Source organism: Macaca nemestrina, chromosome 9 (assembly GCF_043159975.1).
Source record: "Macaca nemestrina isolate mMacNem1 chromosome 9, mMacNem.hap1, whole genome shotgun sequence".
Classification (NCBI taxonomy): Eukaryota; Metazoa; Chordata; class Mammalia; order Primates; family Cercopithecidae; genus Macaca; species Macaca nemestrina.
The window spans coordinates 63,943,364-63,964,116 of record NC_092133.1 but is presented as its reverse complement, the minus strand read 5'-3'; the positions used below and the strand labels follow the sequence as shown (position 1 = coordinate 63,964,116).

The following is a 20,753-nucleotide window of genomic DNA, read 5'->3' as shown; positions in this document are numbered from 1 at the left end:
GAGAAGGCTCCTCCAAGTCTTTCCTTTCAAGGACAGAATATCTCACATTCAGGGGTCATTGACACATATCATGCGGTTGATATATATTTTTTAAAAAGTGTTTGGAGATGAACCTGGAATGATGAGTGTTACATAGGCCGGGGAATTATATTGTAAAACCAATCATGAGCTGTAATAGGCATCAAAAAAAAAAAAAAAAAAAAAAAAAAGGCCTAGATCAGAGAGAATGTCAGAGCAGCTGCTGTTAGCTTCTCAGAGACAGCCTCATGCAGTCCCAAACACATTCTCGGCTAGAGTCAACTCTGGGCAGCTTTGTACATCAACTCCCAGGGAACTTGTTCCTCCTTTTATCCAGCTTGGAGAGACAAAAGAGCAAAGAACATTCCACTCCTTCAATAACATGAGTCAAATGGCTTTTTTTTTTTTTTTTTTAAATCCCTGTCTAGTGTCTCCCTTGAGTTGGTTGCAGATACCTCTATGGGGGACCCATTTTGGCAAAAGGGGAAGAGAATACCAGCATGTGATCTCATCTTCACCTCTTCATCTGTAAACTAGCTGTGGTCTGTTTTGGAGGTTAAATGAATGAACCCTCATCACAGTGCCTGACCTGTGGTTCGAACTTAGAAAATGGCAGTACTGCTGACAATGTCATGAGGTAGAAGTAATTATTATTACCACTTAGGGATAAGGAAATTAAGGCTCAGAGAGGTTATGCAAACTGCCCAAAGTTACATAGCAAGAAAGGGAAGGAGCCTATATTTGATGCTTGGTTGCTCTGACTTCAAAGCCTCCATTTTTCCTATTCCTTCAAATTCTTCCTATTCCTTCAAATTACTTCACAAATAAACTTGCAAACCTGGATTCAGGTTACATCTTAACATGCTCAAGGGCTGAAGGGCTTTGTTTACAGCAGCAGATACAATACTAACTACAGAGAAAGGAGAAACTAGGTAAGCAGGACCTGCACCTCATCCACTGGCAAGTGGAGCAGAGAATCGCAGTATACAGGAGAGGATTCTGGAAGGCTTTGGGCCATTCTGATGTATTGAGATAAAATGATCTTAAAAAACATTCATTTGCAACTTGCCTCATGTGTGTATTACTGATGTCCTTTCTTGGTGTCTTTGTGTTAATGGAAATCATGAGATTTCTTGGATGTGTATAAACCAGGAAGAACTAGTGAAATGTTAACCGGCCTCTTGACAGTGTCCCACTTAATGATATCTTCACAGTGATAACTTAGGGAGAACTTTTTTATTATAGTGAGGAGAATCCTCTAGAGCAGAAATAAACTATAGCCACGGGCCAAATCCAGCCCACTGTTTTTGTAAATAAAGTTTTATTGGAACACAGTCACACTCATTTGTTTACAGATTATCTATGGCTGCTTTTGTGATACAAAGGCAGAGTTGAGTAATTGCAACAGAAACCATATGGCCTGCAACACCTAAAATATTTACTGGCTGACCTTCTGTAGAAAAAGTTGCTAACTAACCCCTGCACTAGATGTGGGTACCAAAGTTAAGTGCAGCATTTCTGTGCTCCAACATCCTAAGCATATGTTATTTCAAAACACTAGCATTCTGTCTCCAATGATGTATGTGTCTTTACATCTGGAAGACAAGTAGCTTTCAGAGGGCCACTGTGTATATTCATCTCTTGGAATGATTTGTGATGTCAGATAAAATGTGTCTAAAGTTCGTGTGCTGAACAATCTTTTTTTTTTTTTTTTTAAGACTGAGTCTCACTCTGTTGCCCAGGCTGGAGTACAGTGGCACAGTCTCGGCTCACTACAACCTCCACCCCCCGGGTTCAAGAGATTCTCAGGCTTCAGCCTCCGAGTAGCTGGGATTATAGGCATGCGTCACCACGCCCAGATCATTTTTGTGTTTTTAGTAGAGATGGAGTTTCACCGTGTTGGTCAGGCTGGTCTCAAACTCCTGACCTCAAGACATCTGCCTGCCTGGGCCTCCCAAACTGCTGGGATTACAGGTGGGACCCACCGTGCCTGGCCTGAACAAATGTTTTGATAATTTTGTCTCAAATGAGTATGTTTGGGAGGGAAATATATTCCCCAAGAGTCTTTGTAGACCTATGTTATGTAGGAGGTTTTATTAGAATAAAAATTAAAAGAACAAAGGGAGCCTCTGAGATCCCTGGGGTGGGGACCAGGGGATTTATGAGTCCAGCAGACAGGAGCTGTGCCCTACCTCAGCCCCTGAGTGAGAAGCTTGTCAGCCCTAGTCTCTTCTCCAATCCGACCTCAAGCAGCAGAAAGCATCACGAGCATAAAATCCACAGGCCACATCCTCTGTCACTGAATTCTTCTAAATGGTCTGAGATATGAATGGAGAACTGGCCTTACTCATGCATGCCTCCTTTGGCAACCCAGCACCAGACAAAGCAGCTGAGGTAAGACTAAGTCCATCACAACTACTCTCTGGGCTGTGAGAGCCTGTCTCAGCACCTAGGACCTGAGGGGAGGGAAGGGAATGGATATTTTAAGAGCATGTGTGTGGGATGGTGGGAAGGAAACAGAAATAATTCATTTCCTGGGGCTTCTAGTCTATGAGCTTGGGTGAGCTTGACTGATCAACTTCATGCAGATTGGGAAAGAAACTAGTCTTTGGAACAAGAGCTGAAAGCTCTATGTTTTCTCCATCAGTGCTTCAGATAGAACAGGATATCTGCTTTACCTGAAAATTCCAGTGTCAGAGCCTCTGTCTCTCTCATCCCTGCAGGAGCTAAGACTTAGGTATTATTATTAGTTGTTTGCACTCTAATATGTAGAAAGAGCCTGAGATCAGATGTTTTTGGGGACATGGGCACACTGGGAAACAAGACTCCAGAAATGGGCATTCCCTCCAGAGGGGACTTGAAATGCAAGCTTTACACAGGTCATAGGCCAGCCCTATCTCTCACTTCCTTTTTCTACTGCCTCACTACACAACAATGCCTCCATTAATGAAAACTCTGAGGATGAAACTCCTTTGCAATGAACACGTTGAGTTAAAACAGAACAACAGCTTCATAAATCACGCTAAACAGTTCTGCAATATATCAAATGGTTGAGCTGCAATATTCCTGCAGATCTATGCAGTCAGGGCACAAATCTCTTCAGACACAGTTTTGATTCATCCCCAAAGTTGCAGGAAAACACAGTTTACCCTCTGTTTCCCACCCCTGCAGGTGTTCTGAGACCTCTTGCTTTCTGATCCTCACAATCACAAAATTCACTCAACAATATTACTTATTGAAGGCCCATTAAATAGCAGATAAGGGGATTTTGTGGTTTTACACACACACGTGCGCGCGCACACACAGAGATATTAAGCAAATATTTCACACTAAAATATCACAAAGCATGATGTGTTGTGAAGAAAAAGAGTAAAACGGTATGAAATTACATAAGAAAGAGGACTGGTCAGTTTGATGGGGATGGAGACATTGGAGCATGTACAGAATTCCTAACGTGGGAAAGAGTTTGGACTCTTCAAGGAACTAAAAGGAAAGAAAGTACACATGGCTAGAGAATGAAGGGGAGAGGCCCAGTAATTATGCCATGCAGGATCATGGAGAGCTATGGGGTCATGCTGGCGATTCTAGTCTTTATTGTAACAGCACATGGAAATCCCCAGAAGAGTTCTCAGGAGGAAGGTTATAAGACCAAATGTGCATTTTAAAAGAAAATTTTATTTTATGGAGAACAGATTGGAGGGGAGGAAGAGTGGATTGGAGGAGATAATTAAGAGGCTGAGAAGTAGTTGAGATGAGAGGTAGTGTTGATTTGGACTGGGTGGTGGTAGTAAGTATGGAACAAAGTGGATTCTCAGCAGTTTTAGGGGCAAACTCAATGGCACTTGGGTTGAATAGGAAATGGGTTAAGGAACAGGGAAATATCAGGATCATTCCAAGTGGATGTGTCCTGCTCCATGGCTGGAAATGCCACAAACTGGGATGGATTTGGGACCTGGATTTAGAAGGGAAGGATAATTGTTTATTCAGTATTCCTACAGATTAACTGATTACAATTTGCAAAACATTCACTTCAGTCTGTTGAAGTGAATCAGACTGTTGCAGGATCAGAAAGTTGCAGGATTTAATTTCTATTGAAGGAAGTAGGTAGAAAAACATTTGGGAGAAGGGGACCTTGATATTATACTTATAACTTCCTCTGCCTTCGAAGAGGGCTCTGATTGCCAGGCATGTTGAGGCCAGATCGCAGGGACAAGGCTGAATTGCTGTGTAACATAAAAGAATGAAAAAGTTGGGGTCTTGAAAGAAAATCCTCAAGACAGTGCATCATGTGAGGTTGGGTCAGAAAAAACTGGCTCGAGGGGATGCACAGGAGGGTTGGTAGTGGATAAGAGAACTCTGGAGAAGAGAAATGTGGAAAGAGGAGTTGAAATGGTTTCCTCTGAGAAGAGGAGTGCGCTGCAGAACCTCTTCCACATCCACCCCCACCCCTTCCATGGATTTTCCTTTGCTCACCATGGAGAGAGCTAAACCTTGAGTTGTATGGAGGCCAGTTGGAAAGTGAACATTCTCAAGGAGACAAAGGTGGGGGTGACCCATGAAGGCAGAGGTCTGTACATACTTGCCTCCTGGTTCTGTCTGCCCTTTTAGTGCTAGAAGACAAAGGATGGGAAGAAAAGGTAAGGAAAAAATATGGAAAGGGAAGGAAGGGTACATAGGCTGTTGTCCTCTGACCTCTTTTATATTAAAACTATTTTAGGTGGGGGATACTCAATATTACAAAAACTTATATTAAGGCCAAGATTAGTGGCCTTCAAAAGGAGAACAGCATGTTAAGCCCCTCCTTTCTCTCCCACTTTTTTTGGGCATTCTAGGGGTGAAGTATGGATGTGTGCCGACATATATTCATTCATTATTTCATCAAAAATTTGAGTCCCTTTTCTGTCGTATGTAGGGGCACAAAAATGAGAGATATTATCCCTTTACACTTTCTCAGGGAGTTTACCATTTAGTGGTAAGAAAGGCAAACAGGTGGAAACAGTGCAATGTCAGCCTTGCTATAATAGGAAATGGGAGAATTAAAGGGGCTTCCGGAGGCTGAGCACTGTAGCTCAGGCCTGTAATCCCAGCACTTTGGGAGTCTGAGATGGGAGAATCCCTTGAGCCAGGAATTTGAGACCAGCCTGGGCAACATAATGAGACCCTGTCTCTACAAAAAAATAATAAAAAAATTAGCTAGGCATGGTGGTGTGCACTTGCAGTCCAAACTACTCAGGAGGATGAGGTGGGAGGACCAATTAAGTCCGAGAGGCTGAGGCTGCAGTGAGATGTGATTGCCACTGCACTCCAGTCTGGGTGACCAGAGCAAGGCCCTGTCTCAAAAAAAAAAAAAAAAAAAAAAAAAAAAAAAAAAAATAGGGTGGCTTTATTTATTTATTTATTTATTTGGCGATGGAGTCTTGCTCTGTCCCCCAGGCTGGAGTGCAATGGCACAATCTGGGCTCACTGAAACCTCCACATCCTGGGTTCAAGTGATATTCCTGCCTCAGCCTCCCAAGTAGCTGGGACTACAGGTGTGCACCACTATGTCCAGCTCATTTTTGTATTTTTAGTAGAGACAGGGTTTTGCCATGTTTGCCAGGCTTGTCTTGAACTCCTGACCTCAGTTGTTCCGCCCACCTTGGCCTCCCAAAGTGCTTGGATTACAGGTGTGAGCCACTGCATCCTGCCTAAAGGGTGGCTTTTGAATCAGCCTGGGAGATTTTGCAGGAAAGCTTTCCCTGAGAAGTGGGACTTGAAAGAATATGAGTTTTCTTAGCAGACAATGATGGGCGGAGGGGGAGTTATATCTAAAACTTTTGGAAGCCAAAAAAAATTTTTTTTTTTCAAATGGGGCTGATTTAAGCAGAAACTCATAGGAACTTACTGGAAAGATATTGAGTAGTTTGTAGATTTGCCAAGAAGGCTGCAAAATCACTTTTGGAAAGTAGAACAGGAGTAAGTTAGGGTAGGCGGAGTTCAAGATCACAGCAGAATGATGCTACAAAATTAGTCTTGTGTAGACCTTATTGTTCTGCTGCTGAACAGCTGTAAACTCCAGTTGCAGCTCTGGCTCTGGCAATCCCTGTGGGTGCCATTGTTGCCTCTACCCACTGCAAGGATGGATTTCCATCCTACTTGCTTTTTGTATTATTAATAACAGCTCTGGATTGAAAGTTGGGCATGGGTACATCTGATTGGCTGAGCCTAGGTCACATGCTGCCTCCTCAGCTGCAAGGGAGTCTGAGACAGCATGTGACTTTTTCAGCTTCTATGCTGGGAGTGGGGTTGGGAGTGGATTATAGCCTCACACCTAGATTCAAAAGGAAAGCAAGTCCCCTAAATAAGAAGGGACTTCAAATGCTAGGTAGCCCTTTTCCTCTAGTGAGGGGACAAGGGTGAAGATATTCCAGGTAGTCACATGTGAACATGTTAAAAAGGCCCAAAGGCATGAGCCAGCATGCAGCGCTGGGAGGTCTTCCAGTAACTCCAAAGGAGAAGGAGGAGAAGGGTGGGAAGGTCAGAAGGGAAGGCAGGGGACTTGTCTTGAAGGCCCAATGTCTACAAGCTTTGACTTTCCTGTTATAGGACTGTGGCAGACGTAACTGATTTTCACTTAGTACCATCTGATTTTCTTCCTTCCGAATTTCAATTTGGGGAGCAATATACCCAGCTAAACTTCACCAAGATTCCTTCTAGCTAATGATAGCCATGATACATAGTTTGGGTAAATGAGATATAAAAGAGGGTCTTGTCTCTCCTCTTCTTGGTTGAATGCATATGTAAGGTCTGAAGGTATAGCAACCATATTGGGACTATGAGATGAAAAGCTGTATATGCATATTAAAAATGGCAGAGCAGAAAGATGGAAAGAGGCCTGTTTCCTGTTCCATCTGAGAATTTCCTATTCCCAGATTTCTTTGTTCTTTCTTTCTTTTTTTAAAAAATGGTGACAAGTGACTATTTGAAAACATTTCTTGAAACCATAAGATATTTCACAAGAAAAAAGAGTTGTCAAATGAAGCTAACTTTACAGCTTGGAGAGAACCATTTAGAAATAAAATTGATCATTAATTTGCCTTTTTGATGGAATGTTTTAATTTATAATTTTAGATATCTCTCCTTCTTGGATTCACTTTTTTTTTTTTTTGAGATGGAGTTTCACTCTTGTTGCCCAGGCTGGAGTGCAGTCGCGTGATATCAGCTCACGGCAACCTCCGCCTCTGGTTCAAGAGATTCCTCTGCCTCAGCCTCCTGAGTAACTGGGATTACAGGTCCTTGCCCCCAGGCCCAGCTAATTTTCATATTTTTAGTAGAGATGGGGTCACCATGGGGCCAGGCTGGTCTCGAACTCCTGACCTCAGGTGATCCACCCGCCTCAGCCTCCCAAAGTGCTGGAATTTCAGGCATGAGCCACTGCGCCTGGCCAGGATTGCCATTTTAATATAGTGTCACGTATTTTTAAAAATTTTAGATGCAAACAAATAAGTTATAGACTATTTCATTCTCTTGGATACAGGAATGGTATTAATCTCCCAGGTTTTTAGAGACAAATCCCTATGAGTTTAAGTCACTAGAATTGGATTTTCTGTTATTTGCAGCTGAATGTAATCCTGACTGATACAGGAAAGGTGACCAGTTAGGAAACTAATGCAGCTGCTCGTAAGTGACTTAAATGGGGGCAGAAAGGGTGGGGATTGGGCAGAGAAGACGGATTGAAAATGTAAATATGGTGAGTGTGTGTGTTCAGCCAAGTCTCAAATAGGATGGGGCTGTGTGGGTGGAATCCACTTAGGTACCACAGAAAACTATCCCTAGCCTTGAGGTATCAGGTAAGTCCGTAAGAGCGCCTGGGAAGCATGGGGTGGGAGAGATATGGTGAAAGTGGGTTACAGGAAGCAGACAGGGGATGTGTAGGGTCCCAAAGACTAACCTCACAATTTTCTTATTTAAAACATAATACTGGGTCCATGTAGAAATTTTAGAAAACCCAGTTAAGGAAAAAATTATTTAAGAAAACAAAAATCTTCCCAAATCACACCACCCAGGGATAATAATCCCTGCTAACATTTTGGTGTATTTCTTTCCAGCCTCCATTCATTCTCCATCTCTCTCTCTTTCTCTCCCATTTTTCCCACATGAATGGGTATATACATGAATTGCTTAACAAAAATGTTATCATAATGCTGTTTTTCGATCTGTCCTAGTTTTTGCATTGGGCAATGCATTGGGAAGGCCCTCCCACATCATTAACATCATTTTAATGCTTACATGCATAGTATTACATTATGTGGATGTGTCTAAGATGCTTTATAAGTAGAACTTTAAAATTGCTTTTATTATCTCCCATTTCATATCACTTTTGGATGTGGTCTGCAAACCGTTGGAAGTGATTCTGGGATGGAAGGGAAGGTGGCATAGCGTTGTTCTTAGTTTTAGTGAGCTGATAGTTTGCTCAGGCTGTGATAGCCCGAAAACTTGCATCAGTATTTATATTCATTTTACTTCTATTTTGCCAGCTTGCTCTTCTCACGGAGCACGAGGAGTTAGTTACCTTGCCTTTTAGGGCAGTGGAAGGATTTTCCTCTTGGTGTAAACAGTGCGTGTTTGCACTGACATTTATTTACTTTTCTACGGCGTGTAAAACCACTCCGTTGGCGCGCCATTTAGCTGGCAGGCATTGAAAATACAGAGAGAAGAGTAAAAGTTTTCTTTTGAAGGTATTTATTAAAAATAATCGAAAAGACAGAAGCACCCGCTTCCGCAGCGAGCAGGGTTCGAACCTGCGCGGGGAGACCCCATTGGATTTCAAGTCCAACGCCTTAACCACTCGGCCATCGCTGCCACGAGGAGATCGGAGAGGCGGAGACACTTTAGTGTAACAACCACTGCGCTCACGCCAGGCCCGCGAGCGGGCGGGGCACGCACCCTCTGAGCTCAGCTCGCCGAGAAGCGGCGGGGCTGAGGGCTCCGGGTGCGGGAACTACAGGGTAGACGCGAAGAAATAATAGTAAACCACCCTGAGTAGAGGTACGTTCAGAACTTAGAAACTCTTCCCTTCGCTGTGCTTCGAAAATCGCAACCTTGCCTGGCTTCTGGTCGTTGACCTGGTTTTCGCCCTCCCGCTTCATTAAGTCTACCAGAGGGCCGTGAAACAAAAAGATCTGTTCTCTTACGTGCTGCGGGCCCGCGCTCCCGAAAATTTGGCATTTCTGCGAGAGAAGCGTCTTCCGCGGCGTTTCCCGCCTCGGCGGGGCGTCGCCTTCAGAACACTTTCTTCTGCGCATTGAGGCAGGAAGTGTGAGGAGTCGGGATACTTGCCCGTGGGCTAGTCCCCCGCGGGCTTCTGCCCAAGCAGTCGTCTCCCATTTTTTAATTCTTCAGTGATCCTTTCATTGCCGAGCTCAGCTGGGAGACGTCAGGCCGCAAGTGTGCTCTCCGCTCTCTCAGGAGATGGGTGGCCGGGGACGTGGTCTGAGAACCAAGTTCTGCGCATTAGTCTGCATTCAGTACCTTCAAATGCCATTAATGCCTTCTTGTGTTCTCTGTGGCTTCTGCCCTAGATGCTTTACCAGCGTTATTTCGTTAAAGCCTTGAGAACCGAGGTCTGGTCCTGTTGCCCACCTCAGGCCTGAGGCCCGGGGTTGTGCCGCAGGTTGGCGCGCTGATTCCAGAGCGCCTCCGAAGCCACTACCTGCGTCACGTGGCGCCACAGAAGCGCCAAGTTCTGTTGGTGGACAATTTGAGAAAAATAACAGAAGGCCTTTCACTAGTTCAAGTTTCTAGGAGTATTCATGGAAACTCACTGCCCTTCTCATAATGGTACGTTTCATAATAAGGCAGGAAGGCAGCTCCACCTTTGGAAGCCTCTGTGTTGTGGTTCCGCTAGTTAAGGTGTGTAACTTTTCTTGAGACCTTCCATACCATTTCTCGAAACCAAAGTGTAGTGTTAAATGTCTACACCCATTTAATTGTGGAAGAGGAGCAGAATATTTGAGAATTGTGAGGATAAATTTTGTCTGATTTGAGATTGTTCTTTCAGGAATTTTATTCTTTTATTTTGGCAGAGCTACAGGAGGGATCCCATTTTCTCTATGAATACTGCATGGGAACAAAATAATTCCCAATATGGCCAGGCATGGATTTTATCATAAACACAAAATTCACTTGCACTTTTTCCAATAGGTATTGTGCAAGAACATTTTTGTTTTTTAAATCTTGTCCTTAGATTGTACCTATGTAGCAGGACAAGCTGCAGACAAAATTCCTCGGACCCGGAGTTAAAGAAGGAAGGGCTTTATTCAGCTGGGAGCATTGGCAAGACTCACTTCTCAAAACCCAAGCTCCCTGAGTGAGCAATTCCTGTCCATCTTAACGGCTTACAACTCTAAGGGGGTCTGCGTGAGAGGGTCATGATGGATTGAGCAAGCAGGGGGTACATGACTGGGGGCTGCATGTGCCAGTAGTTAGAACAGAATAGAACAGGACAGGGATTTTCACAGTGCTTTTCTATACAATGTCTGTAATCTATAGATAACATAACCGATCGGGGTTGATCTTTAACTACCAGGCCCAGGGTGTGGCGCTGGGCTGTCTGCCAGTGGATTTCATTTCTGCCTTTTAGTTTTTACTACTTCTTTCTTTGGAGGCAGAAATTGGGCATAAGACAATATGAGGGGTAACCTCCTCCCTTACCTATGCCCTGAGATAACCTAGAATTTAACTTTACCTAATTTTACTCATTGTATTTTGATCTTGAAGCAATTTTTATCTTTCCTTCTGTGCAGTTGAATGATGATAATGTTTACTGAAAGCTCCTTTTCTTCCATAACCTTTCCTTTCCCTTTAAAGAATCCCTTCAATTGCTTCAAAGCTTGACAGTAATGGAAATTGATTATGGTTAAAATTGCTCAATCAAAATTTTTACTTTGAGAGGGCTTTCTTTATTTTGGGAGGGGAAAGCAAGACTATGGGGAAAATAATCTATTATAAAGTTATTGTATATTTTGTGAGAACAATTGTGATTAAAATGTCTTTGCAACATTTCAAGTGAAATACCTATATTTAATATTTAACTTTTAGCTTGTTTGAGTTAATGTAGGCTTTTAAAACAGTGAAATAATTTTTTTCTTTGCTGATTTATTATAATGCTAGAATGAGCCAAGAGATCAAAATTGTTGATTCCTCCCACCACCCCCCCCTGCAAAAGTGTGAGTTTCCAAATCCAAATGAGTTCTTTTGGCTCCAACCTTAAGTCTTTAGCATTGTCATTTAATGCAGTGAGCAGCAAGTTAGGAATACAGAAGTAAAATACATATGCTCCTAATTCATGACAATCATATCATAAAACATTGTTTTGCAACCATATACAAATTTCAGTTGGTAAAGGTCCACTGGTGATCCTGATGGTCTCCTCCCTGCCACTCCCTGTTTCTGTTTTTTTAATGTGGCAGTTTCTATTAAGCTAATTTGGGTGTGGAAGGCAAATATGTTGTGACTTTCTCAGAAAACCCTTCTTGGTGCCATATTCAGAGGCAGACAGAATACTGGGAGGAACAGGGGATGTGATTGGGAGCAGTATGGCATTTCTTTTTTCTTTTATAGCAAATCAGAAATTTATTTTAAATTATTTTGATGGTTTTGGGAGCATTTTGTAAAATCATAGAATTTTAATGCTGGAAGAACCATTAAAGCTGGTCCAATCTCTTCATCTACAGGAGGAAACTGTGGCCATGAATAGCTTGCCCAAGTTCACATAGCTAATTACAGTCATGTGCCTCATAATGACATTTGGGTCAATGGTGGACCACATATACAGCAGTAGTCCCATAAAACTTTAATACTGTGTTTTCACTATATCTTTTTTATGTTTATACACACAAACACTATTGTGTTACGGTTGCCTACGGAATATGCTGTACAGGTTTGTAGTCTAGGAGCATAGGCTACACCAGTGGTCCCCAACCTTTTTGGCACCAGAGACCAGTTTTGTTGAAGACAGTTTTCCACAGACTGGGGGAGGGAGGATGGTTTTGGGATGATTTAAGTGCATTACATTTATTGTGTACTTTATTTCTATTATTATTACATTGTAATATATAATGAAATACACAACTCACCATAAAGTAGAATCAGTGGGAGCCCTGAGATTGTTTTCCTGCAACTAGACAGTCCCATCTGGGGGTGATGGGAGGCAGTGACAGATCATCAGGCATTAGATTCTCATAAGGAACACACAACCTACATCACAGTAGGTTGTGCACTTTACAGTAGGGTTCATGCTCCTATGAGAATCTAATGCTGATCTGATAGGAGGTAGAGCTCAGGTCGTAATGTGAGCAATGGGGAATGGTTGTAAATACAGATGAAGCTTTTCTCTCTCACCTGCTCACCTCCTAGGGTACCAGTTGGGGACCCTAGGGGCTATATTATATAGACTAAGTGTGTGGTAGTCCATACCATCTAGGTTAGTGTAAGTACACTCTATAATGTTTGCAGAATGAGGAAATCATCTAAGGATGGATTTTTCAGAACATATCCTTATCATTAAGCGACACGAGTGTATTGGCAGACAGAGGTATAACTTGTAATATTAGCTTAGTGTTCTCACTCATTTTGTTGCCCTCATGTATTATTTGTTAGTCTCTGGCACAATGGCATATAAATTGAGATGTATAGATGGCAGTAGACAAAGCCTCCAGTAGGGAAGAGTCATGAGTTGAATGTTGAAGGCATATGAGATGTCAGATAATGAATGTGTTGTGATGGGTCATTTTTGTTCTTTATTCCAGAATCTATCCTCCCAACTGATACTGACACCTCAATTGTACTTAAGGGGCATCACCCCTCCGCCATTGGATGAAATGTTACTTTGTCTGTGAGTCAAGGTATCCCACCCTCCTCTGGCCAAGGAGTGGGCATGTGACTTGTATTTGTTTCCTATTGCTGCATAAGAAAGAACCATAAACTTAATGGCTTAAAACAACACACATTTATTACCTCATAGTTTCTGTAGGTGAGGAGTGTGATTATGTGTTCACTGGGTTCTTTGCTCAGGGTCTCATCTGGTCTCAAGGTGGTGACTGGGGCTGCAATCTCATCTGAGGTTTGGGGTCCTTTTCTAAGTTAACTAGTTGTTGGCAGAATTCAGCTCCTGTGGTTGTAAGACTTGCTGCTTGTCAGTAGGGGGGCATTTTCAGTTCCTATAGGCTGCCCACTTTGTTCCTTGCCATGTGGCTGTTTCCACAGCATGGTACTTTGCTTCTTCAAGATCAGCATGATAATTCCTCTGTAGTCTGCTACAATGGAGTTTTATATAATAGAATGAAATTATGAAAGTGATGATTATTCTATTATATTCATAAGTCCTGCAGAAGTGAAGGGGATTATTTAGGGAGTGTAATAGCAGGGGTGGGAATATTGGGGACATCTTAGATTTTTGCCTACCACACAATTCAAGCTAGGCCAATCAGACCCCAAATCCTTGTTCTTTCTTTTACACAGTTGTATTATGAAAATTTCACACAAAACACATAGTAACCAACAAGAGGTGATCAAAGTGTGGTAATTTTAACTTAGCTGCCTTGTGTGCTTTTGCATTTCACTTGAAAGGAATAGGTTTGACTACAACTGCAGAGTTTTAGAGGCTTTGCCACTATTTAGGATTTCTTTTCTGTAATTTTATATGAATTGGAGAATAACTCTAGGTATATGTTTTGGATACCATGTGTGAGAAGACTTAGTACAAATTGGACAAAGAATATTATGAAGTTATTGGCAATAAAACCTTCATTAAGCGTTAGTCAGTAAATTAAATGTATCATGAAAAGTGATGGAAATAATTACCAAGGAATTGCTGCATTGCAAATGACCGTACTTTTAAAGCTTAAGTAATTAATTGTGGGTTAGATTTTAGTCACTGTGGTACTTATACGTAAATGTTTGAAGAAGGTTGAAGATATGTCCTAGTTAGCACTAGGTAAGCTTACTTACAGGATTTTCGTGCCTAAGCAGTCTCTTAATGCCATGGCCAATTAAGAAGTAAGAAGAATCAAGAAGGATGGGGTCTTCTTTTCTTTTTTTTTTTTTTTTGAGACGGAGTCTTGCTCTGTAGCCCGGGCTGGAGTGCAGTGGCCGGATCTCAGCTCACTGCAAGCTCCGCCTCCCGGGTTTACGCCATTCTCCTGCCTCAGCCTCCGGAGTAGCTGGGACTACAGGCGCCCGCCACCTCGCCCGGCTAGTTTTTTGTATTTTTAGTAGAGACGGGGTTTCACCGTGTTAGCCAGGATGGTCTCGATCTCCTGACCTCGTGATCCGCCCGTCTCGGCCTCCCAAAGTGCTGGGATTACAGGCTTGAGCCACCGCGCCCGGCCAGGGGTCTTCTTTTCTTAAACGGTGTGATGCCAGTGTAATATTCAACCTCGAATTCTCAAAAAAGTAGTTTTCTTTGACTTTGTGATAGCAGAGATCTGGACTTACCAAAGACATCTTAATCTATTTTTTTAAACCAAATCAGATATCGAAGGGCAGAATAAGCTTGTTAAGAATGAAATCTTATACCCAGTTATTTATAGAAATGAATTGATTCCCTATGAAACTCTATGGACAAGCTCTATATATGGGGTTGATGTAGTGGGATTTTTATAAAGGCAACTGAAATGAACAATTTTAAGGATTACATTAAAATACAGCTATGATCAATGTATTGGGATTATAATTGGGGCACAACTAGATCCACAGACCACCAATCTTATAACTTTAAGGAGTTATAGCACCGTTTTATTTCCTTACAAGATACTGTCATCCCTTTTACTAATTCTTATTTTTTGGGGGGGCTATTACATTATATAGGAAACCAAGTCTTTTTCCTTGACTGTATTAGTCAGGGTTCTCTAGGGAAACAGGGTCCCTAAGATATATGTGTGTGTGTGTGTGTATGTGTACGTATGTATATATATACATATACACATGAGGAGATTTATTATAGGAATTGCTTTATGTGGTTAGGGAGGCTGAGAAGTCTCATGATCTGCCATCTGCAAGCTGAAGAACCAGGAAAACTGGTGATATAGTTCAGTTCAGGTCTGAAAGCTCAAAAACCAAAAATGCTGATGTCTGGGGGCAGAAAAAGATGGATGTCTCAGCTCAGTAAGAGAGAGAAAAAATTTGCCTTTCCTCTGCCTTTTTGTCCTATTTAGGCCCTCAGTGGATTGGATACTGCCTGCCTGCATTGGTGAGGGTGGTCTTCTTTACTCACTCTACTGATGCACATGTTTATCTCTTCTGGAGATACCTTCACAAACATACCCATAGATAACATTTTACCAGATATTTGGACATCTGTATTAATCAGGGTTCTCTAGAGGGACAGAACTAATAGGATAGACATGTATATGAAAGGGAGTTTATTAAGGAGAATTGACTCACATGATCAGAAGGTAAAGTCCCACGATAGGCTGTCTGCTGGTTGAGGAGAAAGGAAGCAAGTGGTGGATCACTCTGAGTCCCAAAACCTCAAAAGTAGGGAAGCTGACAGTGCAACAGCCTTCAGTCTGTGACCAAAGGCCCGAGAGCCCCTGGCAAGCCACTGGTGTGAGTCCAAAAGCTGAAGAACTTTGAGTCTGATGTTCGAGGGCAGGAAGCATCCAACACAGGAGAAAGATGAAGGCCGGAACACTCGGCAAGTCTGCTCTTTCCAACTTCTGCCTGCTTTATTCTAGCCACGTTGGCAGCTGATTAGATGGTGCCCACCCAGATTGAGGCTGGGTCTGCCTCTCCCAGTCCACTGACTCAAATGTTTATCTCCTTTGACATCACCCTGACACATACACCCAGGAACAATACTTTGCATCCTTCAATCCAATCAAGTTGACAGTATTAACCATCACAGCATCCGTTAGCCCAGTCAAGTTGATACCTAAAATTAACCATCACATTGACCTTAGAGAGCTCATCTATGCCCATGCCTTTAAATACACAAGAGATATTTGCTAAATATTTATTGTTTAAAGCTGCCATGTTTAGGGATAGTTTGTCATACAGCAATAGATAACTAAGGCATTTAGTTTTTCCTCCTAGAACTAGATACCTTTGCTCCCTTCCATGTTTCTGTCAGATGTTTTCTGTTTACCCAGCAGGCTGGAAGACACTCTTGATTCATTAAAATGCCTAGTACAGTGTTTAATATATAGTAGGTATAGTAGGTACTCAATATATGATAATTATCTTTTTTTGTTGTGAAAACAATATAATATTAATAAAAAGTTTGAAAAACAGAAAAAAACTCAACCCACCTAAGTCTTTTAAAAACGATTATTTTAGTCTTTTCCCCTATACTTATGTATATTTTTACATAGTTGTAACTGTGTACATGGTAATTTTTCTACTTTTGTTATATTGAGGTAAAATTCACCATTTAAACCATTCAAGTGTATGAATCAGTGGTTTCCATTACATTCATAATACTGTGTTATTGTCAATACTGTATATTCCAGGACATTTTCATCAGCCCAAGAGGAAAACCTGTACTCAGTAAGCAACCACTCTTCACTCCCCACTTTCCTCAGCCCCTGCAATCACTAATCTGCTTTCTGTCTCTATATTCTGTTTGCCTATTACATTTTACGTAAATAGAATCATACAATATGTGGCTTTTTATGTCCATTTTTTTCTCTTAGCATGTTTGCTGGGTTTTTCCATGTTACAGCATGTATTGCTACTTCATTTCTTTATTTTTTAGTGTTTTGAAAATATTGTTACTTGCCTTTTAAAAATTAATTTATTTTTATTGATGCATAATGTACATTGTTTTGAGGTACATATGATAATTTAATACATGATTTGTAAATACTAAATTGTTGTAGTTAGGATATCTATCACCTTAAATATTTGTCTTTTTTATGCTAGAAACATTTGAATTATTCTTTTAGCTTTTTTGAAATGTGCAATAGACTGCTGTAGACTATAAACACCCTACTGATCTATCTAAAAACTAGGATTTATTTCTTCTATTAAACTATTGAATAGGTATAAATATGTATCTGGTTAATCAATTTCGTTTCATCTTTCTGTTCCCCCCACCCTACCTGTCATCTTGTAACCACCAGTCTTCTCTCTATTTTCATAAGATCCACTGTTTTACCTCTCACATATGAGTGAGAACATGCAATATTTGTCTTTCTGTGCTTGGCTTATTTCAACTAAGGTAATGAACTTCAGTTCCATACATGTTGCTGCAAGTGACAGGATTTCATTCTTTTTTATGGCTGAATAATATTTATACCACTTTTTCTTTATCCATTCTTCCACTGATGAGCATTTAGATTAATTCCATATTTTGACTATCATGAATAGTGCTTAAATAAACATGGGAGTTCATATATCTTTTTGACATACTGATTTCCTTCCTCCCTCCCTCCCTCCCTTCCTTTCTTTCTTTTTTTTTTTTTTTTGAGACAGAGAGTCTCTCTTGTTGCCCAGGCTGGAGTGCAATGGCGTGATCATGGCTCACTGCAACCTCTGCCTCCCCGGTTCCAGTGATTCTCCTGACTCAGCCTCATGAGTAACTGGGATCACAGGTGTGTGCCACCATACCTGGCTAATTTTTGTATTTTTAGTAGAGACGGGGTTTCACCATGTTGGCCAGGCTGGTCTCAAACTCCTGACACATCTGCCTCAGCCTCCCAAAGTGCTGGGATTACAGGCATGAGCTGCCATGCCCTGGCAATTTTCTTTCTTTTGGATGTATACCCAGTAGTGGAATTGCTGGATCATATGGTAGTTCTATTTTTAGTCTTTTGAGGAACCTCCATGCTGTTTTCTGTAGTGGCTGTACTAATTTACATTCTTGCCAACTGCGTATAATGGTTTCCCTTTCTTTACATCATTGCCAGCATCAGTTATTGCTTGTCTTTTTTATAAGAACCATTTAAACTGGGGTGAGATGTTATCTCATTGTAGTTTTGATATGCATTTCTCTGATGGTTAGTGACATTGAGCATTTTTTCGTATACTCATTGCTATTTGTATGTTATCATCATCTTTTTTTTTTTTTTTTTTTTTAAAAGATAAGGTCTCACCCTGTCACCCAGGCTGGAGTGCAGTGGAGTGATCACAGGTCACTGCAGCCTTGAACACTTGGGCTCAAGTGATCCTCTTGCCTCAGTCTCCTAAGTAGCTAGGACTACTACAGGCATGGGTAATTTAATTTTTTTTTTTTTTAGACATAGAGTCTTGCTATATTGTCCAGGCTGGTCTCAAATTTCTGTCCTCAGTTGCTCCTCCCACGTCAGCCTCCCTAAGTGCTGAGATTACAGGCTTGAGACACCGTGTCCAGCCATGTATGTATTCTTTTGAGAAATGTCTGTTCAGCTCTTTTGCCCACTTTCTGATCAGATTATTATTATTTTCTTCTCCATTGAGTTGTTTGAGCTCCTTATATACTCTGGTTATTAATCCTTTGTCAGATGGGTAGTTTGAGGATCTTTTCCCCCATTCTGTGGGTTGTTTTTGCACTTTGTTGATTGTTTCCTCTGCTGTACAGAAGACTTTTATCTTGATAAAATCCCAGTTGTCTATTTTTGCTTTGGTTGCCTGTGCTTTTGAGGTCTTACACAGAAAATCTTGCCCAGACCAATGTCCTGGAGCATTTCCCCAATGTTTTCTTCTATTAATACTAGTTTCATAGTTTCAGGTCTTAGACTTAAGTCTTTTATCCATTTTGACTTGATTTTTGTGTATGGTGAGAGATAGGGGTCTAGTATCATTGCTTCTTTTTTAAAATTTTATTTTAAGTTCTGAGATACATTTGCATGATGTGCAGATTTGTTACATAGGTAAACATGTGCCATAGTGGTTTGCTGTACCTAACAACCCATCACCTAGGTATTAAGCCCCAAATGCATTAGCTGTTTATCCTGATGCTCTCCCTCCCTACGCCCCCGTAACAGGCTCCAGTGTGTGTTGTTTCCCTCCCTGTGTCCATGTGTTCTCATTATTCAGCTCCCACTTGTAAGTGAGAACATGCGGTGTTTGGTTTTCTGTTCCTGTGTTAGTTTGCTGACAATAATGGCTTCTAGCTCCATCCATGTCCCTGCAAAGGTCATGATCTTGTTCCTTTTTATGGCTGCATAGCATTCCGTGGTGTATATGTACCACATTTTCTTTATCCAGTCCATCACTGATGGACAGTTGGGTTGATTCCATGTCTTTGCTATTGTGAATAGTGCCGCAATAAACATATGTGTGCATGTATATTTATAATAGAATGATTTATATTCCTTTGGGTATATACCTAGTAATGGGATTGCTGGGTGAAATTGTATTTCTGGTTCTAGATCCCTGAGGAATCGCCACACTGTCTTCTGCAATTGTTGAACTAATTTACATTCTCACCAACAGTGTAAAAGCAGTCCTATTCCTCCACAGCCTTGCCAGCATCTGTTGTTTCTTGACTTTTTAATAATTGCCATTCTGACTCATGAGATGGTATCTCATTGTGGTTTTGATTTGCATTTCTCTAATGATCAGTAATGTTGAGCTTTTTTTCATATGTTTCTTGGCCACATAAATATCTTCTTTTGAGAAATGTCTGTTCATATCTTTTGCCCATTTTTTGATGGAGTTGTTCATTGTTTTCTTGTAAATTTGTTTAAGTTCCTTATAGATTCTGGATATTAGACCTTTGTCAGAGGGATAGATTGTGAACATTTTCTCCCATTCCATAGGTTGTGTGTTCACTGTGATGATAGTTCCTTTTGCTGTGCAGAAGCTCTTTCGTTTAATTAGGTCCTATTTGTCAAAGTTTGCTTTTGTTGCAGTTGCTTTTGATGTTTTGTCATGAAATCTTTGTTTATGTCCTGAATGGTATTGCCTAGATTTTTTTCTAGAGTTTTTGTAGTTTTTGGTTTTACATTTAAGTCTTTAATCCATCTTTAGTTAATTTTTGTATGAATTGTAAAGAAGGGGTCCAGTTTTAATTTTCTGCATGTGGCTAGCCAGTTTTCCCAGCACCATTTATTAAATAGGGAATCCTTTCCCCATTGCTTGTTTTTATCAGGTTTGTTAAATGTCAGATGATTGTAGATGTGTGGCCTTATTTCTGAGATCTCTGTTCTGTTCCATTGGTCTGTGTATCTGTTTTGGTACCAATTCCATGCTGTTTTGGTTACTATTGCCTTGTAGTATAGTTTGAAGTTGGGTAACATGATGCCTCCAGCTTTGTTCTCTTTGCTTAGGATTGTCTTGGCTATAAGGGGTCTTTTTTGGTTCCATAAGAATTTTAAAGTAGTTTTTTCTAATTTTGTGAAAAACGGCAATGGTAGTTTAATGGAAATAGCATTTAATCTATAAATTACTTTGGGCAATATGGCCATTTTCATGATAGTGATTCTCCCTATCCATGACCATGGAATGTTTTTCCATTTGTTTGTGTCCTTATTTCCTTGAGCAGTGGTTTGTAGTTCTCCTTGAAGAGGTCCTTTACATCCCTTTTTATCGGTATTCCTAAATATTTTATTTGCAGCAGTTGTGAAAGGGAGTTCATTCATGATTTGGCTGTCTGTTTGTCTATTGTTGGTGTATAGGAATGCTTGTGATTTTTGCACATTGATTTTGTATCCTGAGAGTTTGCTGAAGTTGCTTATCAGCTTAAGGAGCTTTTGGACTGAGACAATGGGATTTTCTAAATATAGGATCATGTTTTCTGCAGAGACAGTTTGACTTCCTCTCTTCCTATCTGA

The 20,753-nt window shown here is 41.0% G+C and overlaps 1 protein-coding gene and 1 non-coding gene across 13 annotated transcripts in view; one reads left to right on the top strand and one right to left on the bottom strand.

Annotated features, from left to right (window-relative positions):
• Window positions 1–8,777: 8,777 nt before the first annotated feature.
• TRNAS-UGA (transfer RNA serine (anticodon UGA)) lies at window positions 8,778–8,859 on the bottom strand. The gene has a single exon. It is a non-coding gene; the product is annotated as a tRNA-Ser (tRNA).
• Window positions 8,860–8,932: 73 nt separating this feature from the next.
• LOC105466141 (catenin alpha 3) overlaps window positions 8,933–20,753 on the top strand; it is a 1,883,635-nt gene continuing 1,871,814 nt past the window's right edge. For 6 of the 12 annotated variants that reach the window (XR_011607352.1, XR_011607354.1, XR_011607355.1 and 3 more), the window contains exons 1-2: window positions 9,673–9,909; window positions 12,807–12,892. Coding sequence is in view for 5 of the 12 variants with exons in the window: in XM_071068748.1 (XP_070924849.1) it covers window positions 9,835–9,909; window positions 12,807–12,892 (161 nt within the window). In the remaining 7 variants the exon portion in view is untranslated. Of the gene's footprint in view, window positions 9,046–9,672; window positions 9,910–12,806; window positions 12,903–20,753 lie in introns of those variants that run through there. The other 6 variants (XM_071068747.1, XM_071068750.1, XM_071068749.1 and 3 more) reach the window with 6 other exon arrangements.